The following is a 15,901-nucleotide window of genomic DNA, read 5'->3' as shown; positions in this document are numbered from 1 at the left end:
CCGTTCATTACCAAATACTCAACTACTCGCAAGAAAGTATCCTCTCTTTCAGTCTGCATGGGCCTGCCTTTTCCTTCGGTTCGTATTCACATGATCACATCCGCTTCCTCATCCTTCCTGCAATTCTATTTCCTATTCTAAAATTTACTGCAAGTAGCGTTGTACACTGCGTCTTTCGCGAAAAATCTCTGGTATATTCGATACAACTTTTTAGAGTCATGACCCAATTATCATTGTGTTCTTCACATAATTTCAATATTGTTTCTTGGAAAGTATTAGCTTTTAGTGGAATTAAACAGTGATCCTTCCACTGACCGTCATATCTATCAGGCTCACTACAAAACAAACAGTTAAGAGCAAAATGAAATGTTGGCGAATTTGAACGCAGAATACCTGCAGATGTCTCTTCATCGAACGGTATTCTAGATTACGTATCCTTCTTGGTTTGACTGAAATTCGCATACTTCCTTCGGTATTCTTGATGTATTTTTTCCCAGATTTGGTTGTCAGTGCAGCTGCACATAATTCACTCGCTTTCTGAATTCCTTGGCATTCCTTCTGAGATAGAGCTAAATAAAATTAAAATCATCAGTTACAGTTCAGTATTCAACTATACAGCTATTTGAAAACAATAACCAGAGTTACATTTATACTTACAAGAAACATAAAGGGTCTACTAGGTATAGACAATGAGTAAAGTACAGGGTGTCTCAAAAGTCCCCTGACATACGGTAACACTGTTGTCATCAGAGTTACAACAAAATGTAACAGGGAAAACGGTCTCCAAATATGTTTTCAATCTAAAATGAAGGAATGTTTTAAATCGGACGAGCCGTTTGGGATATACACTCTTTATACGCACAATGTTAAATGAAAAGGTAACGTTGAAACTTACCTGGACCCACAACATAACGGAATGAAGTTACTGTCTTTTACGCTAACGTGTCGATGGTCAGCTCCCATTTCAAACACACCTCCATTCATCGTACTCTTAAAAATATTATCCACCTCCCGGTAAATGGCAACGTTGCATTTTCATTTAACATTGGGCGTATGAAGAGTGTGCAACACAAACGGCTCGACCGATTTAAAAAAAAAAATCCTTCACTTTAGATTGAAAACATCATATTTGGAGACGATTTTCCCTCTACATTTTGTTGTAACTCTGATAACAACATAGTTAACAGGGGACTTTTGGGACACCCTGTATATTAAAGACAGTATGTTCAATGCCTCATTCGAAAGGACACATAATGGTGAAGAACTTTTATCAGAGATGTTGAGCCTGTAATTTTGTTACAGTCACATAATTACTCCATTCGTTATTATGACTGCCGTAAATGACCACCAACGGCGGCCATATTGGATTTAACGACCTTCCAGATTGAATATTCTTGAGGACTTTTTCATGTTTACTTAGAATGTGCTCAGCATCATTTTGGCGCATGTTTAATTTCTATTGCTATTTGTTCATGCTCAATCCTTATCTTAACTGGACTACATGCCCTTTAGGTTGAATTATTAACAAAAAGGAACGATTATGATGAAATTGGTGAATTGCAAATATGGAAAGAAACTGGAGAATTCTGAGTATACTCACGGACACGGATAATATCCACCACGAACTCATATGGTCTGGAATAAAAATAAGGTTCCTTCACACCACAGGTGAACACCTACCACTTAGCCACCATGCCTTCCATCAGTATTTAGTGTGTCGCTCCACACACATTAAATTATTAAATATACTACCTATTTTTATCAAGTCTATAAAACGACCGCAGTATGAAGGATTAAACATGTACGGCTGAAAATAAATTGTAGTCAACTTCGAAACGCAGACTAATATCTAATCAGACATTTTGGCATAGCAGGAACAAGCAAGCTCCAATTTATTGATTTTGTATTCCATGCTAATACTAACTAATTAATATAAACCAGTTATTTAATAAGTATAGGTTGCAACAAAACAGAGCACCCACCTATTTCGCACTTTTCTTGAATGAGAAGTTTTCCGATCACTTGATTGGCCTCGGTACTCTGAAATCGCCTACCCACCACACTATCATGGTCACCAACAAGTCGATGACAATATCATATAATTCTTTCTGACGAATTATATATAGGTGATGTATATTTACAATGCAAACGAATAACTGCATGATGCTTAGGAAGAAGTACTCAAGAAAACATCAGAAGCGTTCCTTTCAAGAACATAAAGGGTATGGAAGCATCCTGATTTTCGTATGACACACAATGGTAAACATACAGACCCATTGGGCTAATATCAGTATCCTGTCTAGAGCTTTGCCCCCATTCCTCCTCCTTCAGAGAAAACAATCTCAGAAAGTGCAGAAACCTAATGACTGAAATAATTTTACAAATACTACTACTTTGTTTTCAACACACAGAGACTTACCTTTCAAGGACGATCCTCTGTTAGTGGTAGTAGCTTTCCCACCTAAACCGACTACTACAGCCGTTAAAATTGCACTCTTTCCGCTTCCATTTCTTCCAACGATGAGATTAATTTTTGGATTCAATTGGACTTCCAAGGAGTCATGACACATGAAATTCCGAACATTGATTTTTACAATAGTTCCTGGTTTGCAATACTGCAACATGGAATTAACATTTATTAGCGTACTAAGGTACAGCATTAACACACAAAAAAATTGAATATTAACATGTTCCATTTTACATATAGACAAAACGGGAAAATTTATTAACAATGGAGAGTAATGTAACGACAAGGCAATCGATGGCAGTTTGAGTTTCTCATTTGTCCAAATATTTTTGAAATCACAACACTTAATAATAATAATAATAATAATAATAATAATAATAATAATAATAATAATAATAATAATAATAATAATAATAATAATAATAATAAATCAAAAGACTGACGATGAAATTTGGTTCACCAGCAAAATATGAAAGCTAAGTTTTCATTTCATGACTCATTGATAGAGACACGATTTTGTGGTACATAACAATTAGTAATTTCGTTATAAAAATATGCGTAAAGCGGGATAAAATCGGTGAATAAAAATTCAATGTAAGAACACTATTATCCTTAGCAATTACAATTATCTTATTTCACCTTAATTTCCACTCATCGATCATTATGACATGAGCTCATGCATGACTATACTAAACAATATTTGAGTTTTTAAAAAATAACACCAAACATCTCATTGAATAAAAATATCATTTAAAGAAAGAAAAAAAAAACACGCAGAGAACATTAATAGAAAAAAAAACTTTATAGTGTTCACAGTTTACTTATGCAAATAACACGTAATCATTGTTTCAGTGTTTTCTGGTGTAAAATTTGTTTTTTTATTACAGTGTAGTCTAATATCACAAAATACAGATAACTATATTTTGACGTGCATCAAGAACGTAGTAACCATGATCTTTAACTTCTTGTGCTCTATCGAAACACGTTGTGATTTTCGGCATTGTACCGGTTGCTTTGCAGTTCAGAAGTACACGAGGCAAATCTGGGACCACACTCGTTGCAGCCAAGAAAATAGACAAACTGAGGGAAGGCTGGCGCCAGACATCCAGCAGTCCCATATTTTATTGTGGTAGACAAATGTCGAAGTAGTAGCGTTTACTCACGGTCAAGTATGCAGAAGGGAGAAATAATGGTAATGACTAAATCATAAAAGCGTCGAAAAATTGTAACTTTCGCGTAAATTTCGTGGAATATCGAGACTTGTTGCAAATTTCGCTAATTCGACAGAATTTCGCGTTTAATCGCGAGCGTTATATGGCTAACAAACAGTGAAAAAATACATATTTTAGGTACACAACATTTTCGTACAAAACTGATAAATTTCGCGGTTTCGCGTGTCACCAAAATATCGTGTCTCTACTCATTTGGGTTTTAATTAAAATGGCACAAACCTTTTGTCTGGACAGCCAATAACAATCACTGATTAAAGAACATTATGTATACAAAAATAATTCAAGGTTCCTCCCTATATTAAATTTATATAGGCAGGAACCTTGAATTATTTTTGTAGGTAGTGAGGTAAGTAGTGAGGTTTTTGATTGCATAACGGGAAAATATATAAACCGTTTGAAATGAATTTTTGATTCTAGTTAGTAGCTACTTGTGCCACGAACTGTTTTTTATTATGTCACTTTGAATAAAATGCCTATCTAGGGGGCAGACTCAAAATTTATGTCAAAAACAAAGTATCTCAGAAGCCACTGAACTTACGAAGATGAAATTCGGAATATGAACTCCTTAGGGTAAGTTGAACCGTGTCCTAGCTTTTTCGAAAATTCATTTTTTTTTTTTTTTTTTAATTTCCCACATTGTATTCATAAAACGACAAACGTGAGGAATTCTTGGAAAGAGTTGGCATTTGGATCGAACTGGGAATTTTATCATTTCATTTCGGTTCAAATGCGCATCCTAAGGAAAAGGAGAACGGGGCTCAAATATACCTTCGAAATATTTTTCATAATTCTATTTCTTTCGTGTGAAGAACGAGCATTTTACTTAGTGGTCTATAACGTCCTCAGTATAAAGAATTATATATTTTTCTTTCTAAATTTAGTCTTGTTATCATTTCGTTAGTACAACATTTCTCAAGTCCTTTGAAAGTTCTATTTTGTATTTTCACCAGGGTGAGTCATATGTTCATAGCGTGTTCACGGGTAATGTTCAGCACTCGACTCCCCCTGTACCACAGACGCCTATTCGGCGAAGTACACCCCATCACACTGTATGGTTCTTCTCCAACATTCCATAAATGACAAGCTCCTGACGATACCAGGTTGCAGACTTTGAAGCAAAGAACTCAGTAACGCCCGTTTTCATATCATCCACAGAATGAAATTGTCTGCCCTGAAGGAAGTGTGCCATGAAACGAAACAGATGAAAATCAAATGGCGCAAGGTCGGGACTGTGGTGTGTGTTAAAATTTAGTAGAACGGGAACGTGGTAAAATTTCCACGTTATCCGTGTCCGCAATTTTCTGGCGGACTCTTCTTGGCCTGTGGCATGGAGCGTTGTGGAGAAGTTGCTTTCGGTGCACCAGTGCTGGATAACGACGGCGAACAATGTCGTATACCTATTGCAGCTATTCAGCACACAATGTTTCATCTACGCCACGGCCATATGGAACGAACTTCCAGAGCACAGGACCTTCGAAATTTCATGACACACACACAGCATTGTCTTCTCTTCAAAATTCCCTCTTTAAACCACAGGCTACGCCTCGATACCTGGTCGAAGCCGTTGTTTCCCGGTGTCAGGATAACGAAGAAAGATCCACTTTTCATCATTCGTGATGATCCTCCGCCAAAACCTGTCGTTATTTGGGTTTCGAAGCAGTTCTTCTCACAGGGTCAAACGTTGTTGAGCTTGAGCTGGAATCAATTCATGAGGAACCATTGGAACCATTCTCGGTTGTCTGGAGCGAAAACCAAGTTGATGCATATGATGAACGACACTAGTTTGTGATGAATTGACCTCATTTGCCAGCTGACAGGTACTGGGTCCTGGGTTTCCTTCCACAGCGTTCAGGAGGGCATCGATATCCGTCGTCACAGGGCGTCCACACTTGAGTGTCACCAGCCCGAAAACGTCGAAACCACTTCAAGTTGTGGACAGTACCTTCACCTTCTACGGCACAAATTTCCTTGGCTGCTGCTGCTGCTGCATTCAACCCCTTTTTCCAGTAATAGCGCAGAAGGACACGACACACAAGTTTTTTCTCAGCCATTGTCATGCCAACTGTGTATTCAACGTGCCCTGCCAACTGTGTATTTAACGAATAGTTCCTCCCACACACCGTTAGCACTGTAATAAGACAGACATGTGACACGTGTTCTGCCACCACGACCTTCAACTGTTCTGCACGTTGCACATGGTTTTCCGGCATCGATTGGGTGGAGCCACCCAACGTTACGAACAATTACCCACCCTGGTATATATACCAGCGTCTTTTTTTTTTTTAATTTACATTTTGTGTAGCAAATTGCGATACAAATTTCAATTTGTAACGCAATTTGTAAATTTTGAATCGCTTTTTCTGTACTATAATGAAAAATTATAAATTCATAAAAGAAGTCCAATAAATACGAAAGTACTTCACAATTCCATTTATTATAAATGGAATTGTGAATTACTTTCGTATTTATTGGATAAATCTATTATTATTATTATCTATAGTTATGCAGCAATAAAAATAAAGAATTTTGGTAAATCTCAAACAGTTGGTCGGTTCATTACAAGCTTAATAAAAAGGGAAAGTAAAACGCACTTCAGCGTTTTAAAACGCACTTCAGCGTTTTACTAACTATATCCAAGCCCTATTCATGCTACACATATTTCGGCTAGATTCAATACAGTTTGCACTTTTCTCATCTGTCAATGCGCCTTTTCTTCAAGGGACATTTTTTTCTTTTAATTACACACCCAGAAACAAAGATAGGATGACCCGAAACCTGAGAAGGTCTGGAGGATAACCCACTAGCTACAAACCGACAAAGGGAAGGAAAGACAGAGTAGAAAACTGTTTTGTAACCCAAAGTCGAGGCATTGTTTCTTGCAGCAACCGACCATTCAAAGAAAAGTTTCTTGAAATAATAATAATATTTTTTTCAGCTTTCTCCTTATTTTAGCTCCCGTGGTAATAATAAAAGATGCAAAGATGCATTGCAATTTGCGATACATTTTTCAGTTTGTATCGCAATTCTATGTTTTTGCATCGCAAACTGCGATGAGATATCGCTTTAAAAAAACTGATTAGTACATAGAGTCTTTTAATATTGTTACGGAATAACAAAAGAAAACAGGAATGAAACTATATCTTTGCAACTGTATAACACATATATTAGTGGACTGTTTTAGAATTCTAGTAGGATCTTCTGAAAGATATATGTTTCTCCAATATATGTTTTATACTATTGTTATCTTCATTTTTCTTGATTTAATACTATTCTTTGTATTAAATTAAATATTTTTAGAAGTAAAGGTGTTCTAAAATTCAATGTTATAAAATAAATTATCTAAGAGTGAGTACTGACACAAACATTCCTGTTAATCCGATATCTTCTTTCCATCAGAAAACAAATCATTAAAATATGTATGCGCATGAGAGGATGATTCGAATTGACAAAAAATTGGTTATTTATCAATATATCCTCCAGTGGCAAAACTAAATATTCTCCAGATTGGAAAAATTGTTCCGATACATATGATTTTAGTTTTCTCACGGGATGATATATTAGTACGTAATAATTTTATTATTATAGTGGTTTTCAAAGCTAAACCAAGTTTTCTTATCGACAGTAAAACTCTCATATTGTTGTTAGCGGCCACATGCGGTTTGTCAACCAGTTGGGTTGCCGGTATTACTATTCTTTCTGAGTGTTGCAAACCAATAAGCAGATATATAAAACCAGAATAACCATTTCAAATAGGGATAAAATACGTACACGTCATTCAACAAGTAATTTTCTCTCCTATTAATATTATTATAATAATAATAATAATAATAATAATAATAATAATAATAATAATAATAATAATAATAATAATAATAATAATAATAATAATGTAGTTTTTACGTCCGAGCTGTTTCGGGCTACTGTGCATTTTCGGTAATGCTCGGAAAATAGAATAGATCCTGGACCGCACGTTGGACCAATATTGTACTTTTACCCGTATGAATCGGGTTTGCCCGATTGAACCGTATGAATAGGGATGACCTGATAATCCCGTGTGTCATTATTGTAAATGATGTGTTGTTTCACTTTATTATCATAACGCAAATTGTTCTAATTATCATGTAGGAACTCATAACGAGTCTATCGGGTCAAACGGTCCAAACAGGCCAAACGAGTTTATCAGGTCTAAGGATCGAGTAAACCAAACGCAATGGGTATCGGGCAGGTACAGCTTACCCGAAAAGTTCAAGCACTAATTATAGGTTAAAGTCAAGGAGCTCTAATTGTTTTTTTTTTTTATTTTTTTTATTTTATTTTATTTTTTTTTAAAGTTAACCGACCAACGAACTTGCGGATACATAAATATAAATACTCAAATCTAAATTATTGTATTATATTATTATTGCAATAAACATCAACGTGATTTTACTATTAGGAGTTAGCGTGATGCACTAATGTCAGTCTTTTATAAATAGCATTATTATTATTATTATTTGTTTATGCCCTTCATGGAACTTAGAATCAATCTCATAAAGGACTACATCAGACCTGATTGAACATTATTTTGAAAATTCTCACATAAATAGATAAAATAAACAATTGGAACTTAACACTTCAAGAGTTCAAAATATGTCCTCGTTTTCGTTTTCCTCAGTTTCTGAGGACGATTGATCTATCTCGATGACAACGTGATCTTTGTCTTTATCAAAAATATTTTGCAAGACACGATAACTTTGTTCAATGTCCTGGGAAAACATTATTATTATTATTATTATTATTATTATTATTATTATTATTATTAGACAGGCCATCTGTCTATAATGAGAATTTAAAACTTTTTTCTTAAAAAAAAAAGAAATGATTAAAAAGCATTCTATTAAGTACCTAAATCCTCATATGTATTAATGTATGCAGGTTAATATCTGAGTAATAAAGCTATCATTATTCATTTCCTTTGTATAGTATGCTAATTTGTAGTTTGTCCAGTTTTTATACACGTGAAGAATCACATTAGAAAGAAACTGATCAATTATATATTGACCTGTATAACTATATCTTAAAGTTAGAAATAATATACTTACAAGCAGAGCAGATAAACAGACAGAATCTTTGTTAAACCTATTACTAATATTACATATTATTATTAGCAATAATAATAATGATAACTAAATTCCTGGCGCAACAGCCTTTAGAAGGCCTGGACTTACGGCACTCATTTCTGTGGGGTAATGTGTTTAGAAATCTGCACGGACTCGGGCTACTATGATAACCGTAATGAGGTTAGCCATACTAAGAGCTTTATACAGTTCTACCTGAGTTGGTGCGGCAACGCCGAAATCTAGTTACAGTGAAGGATTTATGGTAGGGACAAGTAAACCCTTAGATCTTGACCTTCGAGGAAAAAATTGGTTATGTTTTGTCGCGATGTATACTATTATTATTATTAATCGGAAAACGACCATTAGGAAGACCTAGGCGCAGATGGGAGGACAATATTAAGATGGATCAAGCAGAGATTGGAATACCAAGTAGAAACTGGATGCAGTTAGCTAAGAAGTCACGTCAAGTCAAGTCAAGTCAAGTCAAGTCAAGTCAAGTCAAGTCAAGTCACGTCACGTCAGTCAGTCAGACGGTCGTTATTATTATTATTATTATTATTATTATTATTGTGAATATGAAACAAATAAGTTTTTCTTGTACAGATATTTTGTTTCACTTACTAATGGGACAGCTGAGTTATTACAAAATAATGCTTATCACTACAATAAAGGTTAGAAAATGTAAGGAACATATTTTAGAATTCCAAACTACGCTACGCGTAAATATCGGAAGCCTTATAACGCATAGTTTCGTAAAAACGAATTCCATTTTAAGTATTACAAAAAGTAAATTAACGAGAAAAGGTAACTGTTTACTAATTAAGTTATTTATTATTATACACCAATCCCCATTTAAATTTTTCCTATTTTTGTAACTTACAAAGACTGAAAAAGTGATTTGACTAGACCAGGACTCGAACTCGGGATCCCCAGCATACCGTGCCGATGCGTTAACCATTACGCCACCCAGTCTGCTTCTCGGAACAGCCAAAATATTCTCTTACTCCTGCAGTTGGTGCTCTTCGCTAAAATCATATGGCTTGTACCATATCCTAGCCTAGGTGCTTGTGATTTCATATATTAACGAAAGGAAGAAACAATCGATCGTCAAAAGGTGTTCTCAATATACGGATACTGGATTGTCCAAACACAGCAGCAGGAGAGCCAGGGTTTGATTCGCGGTCCAGTCAAATCACTTCTTTTACTCTTTGTACGTTATTGAATTCACACCTACACAGGTTTTGATGTGTAAAAATAAATTTAACTCGGTTGTTTCCTCCTTCTTTCTGTATTTGTTTCATTGTAAAGTTAACTGCTTCAGTTAATGCCACGATAGGCGGAAAGTATTAATTAAACAGTTACTGTGCAAATATGTTGTAAAAAATGTTCGCTTCTAATCTACAATATTACGATTCACGTAAGATGAAGTAATAAAATGGCCGCAGCTATCGTTCTAAGTAATTCTGTAATTTATATATAGTGTGAAATGTGGGCTGATAAACAACATATTTGATTTGAGAACTTAGTAAGTGTGGAAGTAAAAGTAAGATTATACTTCCGTTTCAAGGTAATGGGGAAATTTGTTCGGTTTTATCTGTATCTGTAGCTACACTGATTACTTCTAATGGACTATAAAGTAGTGTAAAAAGATCAATGTTTATTGATCATTGATTAGTATCGATTTCCCACCCATCGATCTATTAACTTACTGAGAAACATTATTTACCATGAGGAACTGTCATTAAGGTTGTGATACTTTTTTTTTTTTAATTACATAAAACTGTTTTGGTTGCACTAAGAATAACACACGCATGGAAGGACAGTCCTTACTAATGAATTCATTTCTGTCTGAGAATTCAGGCTATGTTTCTTTGGTATTTTTGTGATTTCCTTGCTGAATTGAAGAAGTGTTTGTTTACGCTTATGTAACGAATTATGTCATTGTGTATTTTATGTAATAAAGCTGAGAGAGTTCCTTTCCGGATTATCCAACCATCTCTGACCTCAAGTGCCTGTCAACACGTGGCTCGAGTCAGCAACATCATCAGGAAATTTGGATCTTTAAAAACCAAGGTCAACCCAGAAACGGGGGGTGAACTGGTAGAGGAGATCAGACGTAGACAATCAATCCTCCGGTAGTCTAACGACCTTCTATCTTAGTTTTCGGCAGGTTCTAGTCCTGTGGTTAGAGAGAGAAAGATTTTGTTTGTGATCAGAACGACAGACCTCCGATCTCGAAACTGGTCTGTCAATGTAGTTCCCGTCTATGAGCTGTATCGCGAGTCTGAGCAGTAGCCAACTTTAGGCTAGGACAAATTAGACATATTGGAATCTTTGCAGAACAAGACCAAAGAGGACAACAGAAGTCAAGCAGAGACTATGAAGAGACTACCTTCCAGTATTGTGATCTCAGACTACCTTTCTTCCCCGAGAATCTCTCATCAATTTTTCTGAAAATTCTCATTTTTATTTCTTTTGTGTTAAAACGGGTGTCGTCCAATTCTGGTACCTTATCTATCAATGAGTCCCATCCCAAGTAAATCTAGTAGACGACTTTTTTTTTTTTTTTTTAATGCTCATTTCAATTTAAGCACTTATAAAAGTAGTAAAGGATGATAAAAATCTTCCACAAGTGAGCGAAAGCAAGGACTTCCACTCCTTTCTCCCCTTCACTAATATTTCTACAGCCGATCAAAAAATGTAAGGTTTCATTATGTATTATTGACTATAATTGAATTGACAATTGTTATATCATTTGAACACACAACAGAATAGAGTGATTCAAATCAGAATAAAAAAATTACAACCTGTTTTCAACACCATTATATTTCTTAATAAACAAGTTGCCATCTGCAATAATTTTTGTTCTATTCGCTTTTCAAATGTGGGAGGATTTTTTGGGGTCACCCTGTATATTTCAATTGCTTTACATGGGCGAATGGTTTACTTTACAATCCAACCGTGTTTAGATTTAATTCCTTGGTATTAATAAAACATTAGAATTAATACAAACGACACACACATTTTAAATAATCGTCATCACATATTGAGAAACGTTATCTATCGATGATTATGTATAATATTATGTGAATTATATCAGAAATAAAAGCTTACATAAGCCTAGAATACGGTAAGATGATCTATTCTATTTTGTATATCTTTCTAGTTCTTCTATTGACATGGAGAAAAAGGAACAAGTCCTATTACCTAGGTACATTCAAATAAATTCAACTTTTGTAGACTATTTAAAATCCACTAAATTTTTAGGAGTTAAATAAGCAATAGACTTACATATGATGCGCATATTACTGATCTAAATAACAAATTAAGCCGAATATATTTTGTCATTTATAGACTACATGGTTCGGTGTCAAAAAAAAATCTTTGGTGTTGTTGTACTATGGTAAGTTACAATCCTTGTTAAGTTATGGAATAATTTTCTGGAGAGCTTCCTATTTCAGTGTTACTACTTTTCATCTACATATAAAGGTGATAAAATCTATTTTTAATCTATCACCAACAGCCTCATGAAAAAGGGTCTTTCAGTTAAATAAAATTTTAACTATACCTTGCCTGTATCATATATCGTCCCTCTCGAGACAAAGATACGATACGAAATGTGTTTCCCATTTTCTTAACTTTTCCAGGAAACAAGTTAAAACCTTTCCTCATTTAGTTAACCTTTTCTCATTTAGTTAACCTTCTCTCATTCAGTTAGCATTCTTTTAACATTCAGTTTGATATGGTAAGTTATATACCTGAACGAAGGATGTCAAACTAAATTTTAAAAGAAAATGATAGAATAAATAATGAGAAAAGCTTTAAACTTTTCTCCTGGAAGAGTTAAGAACATTAGATACGCCCCTTTGTCTCGAAAGGGACGATATGTAAAGAGAAATGAAAGTAGTTTTTTTCATGTTAACGATGTACCACTATGAGCAAAATAAATGACGCTTCTCTTTATTTTGATTTTTTTTTTTTTTTTTTTTTTTTGAAAATATCTCCGCTTTCTTTATATATTCGAAATTTCGGAAGATTTCCCCAGCAGGAAAAGTTAATAACAAACCAGTTTTTAATATTTGTGTTAGATATTAGCTTAAAATAAATAAATTAGAAGCAAAAAACATTAAATCGACCGAAATTACAAGAATTATCAACTCTGCTAAAGTGGGAAATTTTCAAGAACGCGAGGGAATTCTGCAGTTCAACAAGAAGTGGCGACATCTATGTCATTGAGAGAAATATGGATTAAATCTACAAACAAAACTTTTAACGAAACATTTCTAATATGTCTGATTACGTGCATTATCTGCAAACTCCAAATATATGAATCTATGCCAAGTATTAACGTATAGATAGAGCAAATAGTGGAAATTACCTATGGAAAAGGACGAATTGGTACCACGATCGTAATGAAAAATCGTCTTTACCGTAAAAAAACAAATAGCTCAGTTAGTTCTAGCAAAGAGTCTGCATGCCGGAGGTAGTTGGTTCGAATCCCATAGAAGTGCAATTATCATTTTTGTTACTATGTTTATTTTATTTATTTTTTTTATGTGGGAAAGAATCAAATCTGGGAGGGCTCTTCAGTCTAGGGGTTTCGGCTTCTTTATGGGACAAGATTCACGTAGTTGATATTGCAAAATTGTTTTGTATAAATGAGTGGAAACTTGATTCATTTGTTTAATTTTATCTCGTATATTTTGCAGATTGAAATTCCAAGCAATAGTTACTTCGCAAAGCTAACAGAAGGCACTTCCTAGTTTCATTAAAATGAAATGTGTTTTGAGTCGGACGGTTAAAACTCGTTAAGCTCGCTTCTATTATTATCATTATTATTATTATTATTATTATTATTATTATTAGTAGTAGTAGTAGTAGTAGTAGTAGTAGTAGTAGTAGTAGTAGTAGTAGTAGTAGTAGTAGTAGTAATAGTAATAATAATAATAATAATAATAATAATAATAATAATAATAATAATAATAATAAGTGATAGTGGTTGTTTTTGTCTCGTACTAGTAGTATTTCCTGAGTAAGCCCCCTAAGTATTTCGAGAGAAACTTTTGTGCTTCATTATTCAAAACTGCAACATGCTTTACTGAACGTTATATATTCGAAAGTCTTATAGTGAGTTGAGCTAACAAGGAGAAAGCAGACTTTGGCAAATGATCTTCGGGGTCATCTTTCGCGAGGTAGTAATGCACATTTGGAGTGTTAAAATTACAAACTGATAAGAGCGAAATAGCCAGAAATAGCGGAGAAAAGGCGTCTCAAAGTTTTCGGCTCGCTGCATATATGGTACGACGCGTGAAGTCACCAAATGAAGGTATGGCAGAGTGAGGAGCATTTATGACTTACGTGAAAACGGTCCCGGTTTCGATTCCCGCTTGGGTAAGCTTTTGTTTTCGTTTTTTATTTAACCAATAAAGTAGCAAACCATTTGTAACCACAAGTAAAATATTATTTCGCCGTATGTTTATATTGCATAAAGTAATAGAAAGGTTTAAATCAGTTGTAAAACCATTCAATGTTCCATGTTAACTAGCAACAAAATGTAAACTATTCCATAAAATATTGATATCAAGAGTTATATTATGGTTACCACTGTCATTGTGTAAAAAATGTTCTTGACGCTTCGTGTTTATATCTGTGGACAGTGTACGAATGAACCGAGATTTTGGAAAAGGGGATGGATTGTGCTTTAGACAACAACAGCATGGAAAACTATTCCAGTTATAGCCAGGGGCATCAGTTATGGGGGCAGTAGGGACCAACTGCCCAACCCCCAAGAGTTTGAGAAATACAGATACTTTAATCGATTGTTTACTAATACTGTATACTGGTAAAGAACGTGAAAATCTTATGTCGGTGGTGCTCTTGCCCCGCCCCCCTTCCCGAAGGGAAGTCTGCAATGACGCTCCTGGTTATAGCATACATCGAGTATTACCAAATGGGATTTCCCTCTCATCCCCCTTGTAATTCTAAACTGTCCACAGATATAGACAGGAAACGTCAAGAACATTTTTTACACAACGACTGTGGTAACCATAATATAACTCGTGATACCAATATATTTACGAAATAGTTTACATTTTGTTGCTGGTTAACATGAAACTGTTTTACAACTGATTTGAACATTTCTATTTTTTATGCATTATAAACATGTGGTCACAAAATTTTACTTGTAGTTACAAACGGTTAAGTTATTGGTTAAATCCAAAAAGGTTAACTCGTGCGGAATTGAACCCGGGACCCTTTGCCTGGAAGTCGCAGATCTCCTCCACCCCGTCACTTGACACTTCTACGCGCCATATCATGTACGCCTACGCCTACGGCGAGTCGGAAATGTTACGACGCTTTTTCTGAGCTATTTCTGACTATTGAGATCTATCAGTTTGTAATATCAACACTTTAATTGTGCATTACTACCTCGCGAAAGATGGCCCCGAAATTCATTTGCCAAAGTCTGCTTTCTCCTTGTAAGACTGAAAAATAAAATCATAAATAAGCCACTCCGCGACAGTGATCTCATACTATTTGAATTTGTATAAAGGTAATAATAAGAACTAAACATTAACGCTATCACTGTATGCTCTGTAATTCATGATTATTTCTTTTTATGTGATAAATTATTTTCCATGAAGGATACTTCGCAATTCTTGTTTCTGAGTCTTATAATATCCTGCTCCAAATGAGGTTTTTTAATAGTCATTAAAGATAGTGTTATTAACAAGAAGAACTACCATAGTCAATTATTTTCCCATAACAGGATATTAGATTAGTATTTGCACTTTCCAATTCGATTTTCTCTTAGTATTTTATAACTATTTTTTATAATCTACTTTATTATCTACTTAATCTGCTTTTATATATGTATAGTATTTATTTTTAGAAGATAGTTGTCCACGCAAGGTTAGGAACCCTATCAAATAAAGCTATAACCGCACTAGTAGGCTAAGCAAATTACCTATTCTGATTTTTTTTTTTTTCATAATAAAAGAAGTAGAAAGTCATGCAATCAGCTTTCATTAATTTGAAGTATTTAGTTTTAACATTTAGTATACTATATTTGTTTCGAATGAAAAATAAAGTCACAAGAAGAT

General features: G+C 34.5%; 1 protein-coding gene across 2 annotated transcripts in view; it reads right to left on the bottom strand.

Moving 5' to 3' along the window:
* The window catches only part of LOC145673385 (structural maintenance of chromosomes protein 6-like), a 169,577-nt gene that overhangs the window by 129,907 nt on the left and 23,769 nt on the right, over positions 1–15,901 (bottom strand). For both annotated transcript variants that reach the window (XM_081743036.1, XM_081743035.1), the window contains exon 3: positions 2,420–2,615. In XM_081743036.1, the coding sequence (XP_081599162.1) occupies positions 2,420–2,615 (196 nt within the window). The remainder of the gene's footprint in view (positions 1–2,419; positions 2,616–15,901) is intronic.

The sequence above is a fragment of the Thermobia domestica genome, chromosome 16 (assembly GCF_964235325.1).
Source record: "Thermobia domestica chromosome 16, izTheDome1.hap1.1, whole genome shotgun sequence".
NCBI classification, from domain to species: domain Eukaryota; kingdom Metazoa; phylum Arthropoda; class Insecta; order Zygentoma; family Lepismatidae; genus Thermobia; species Thermobia domestica.
This window is presented reverse-complemented; position numbering and strand designations above follow the sequence as displayed.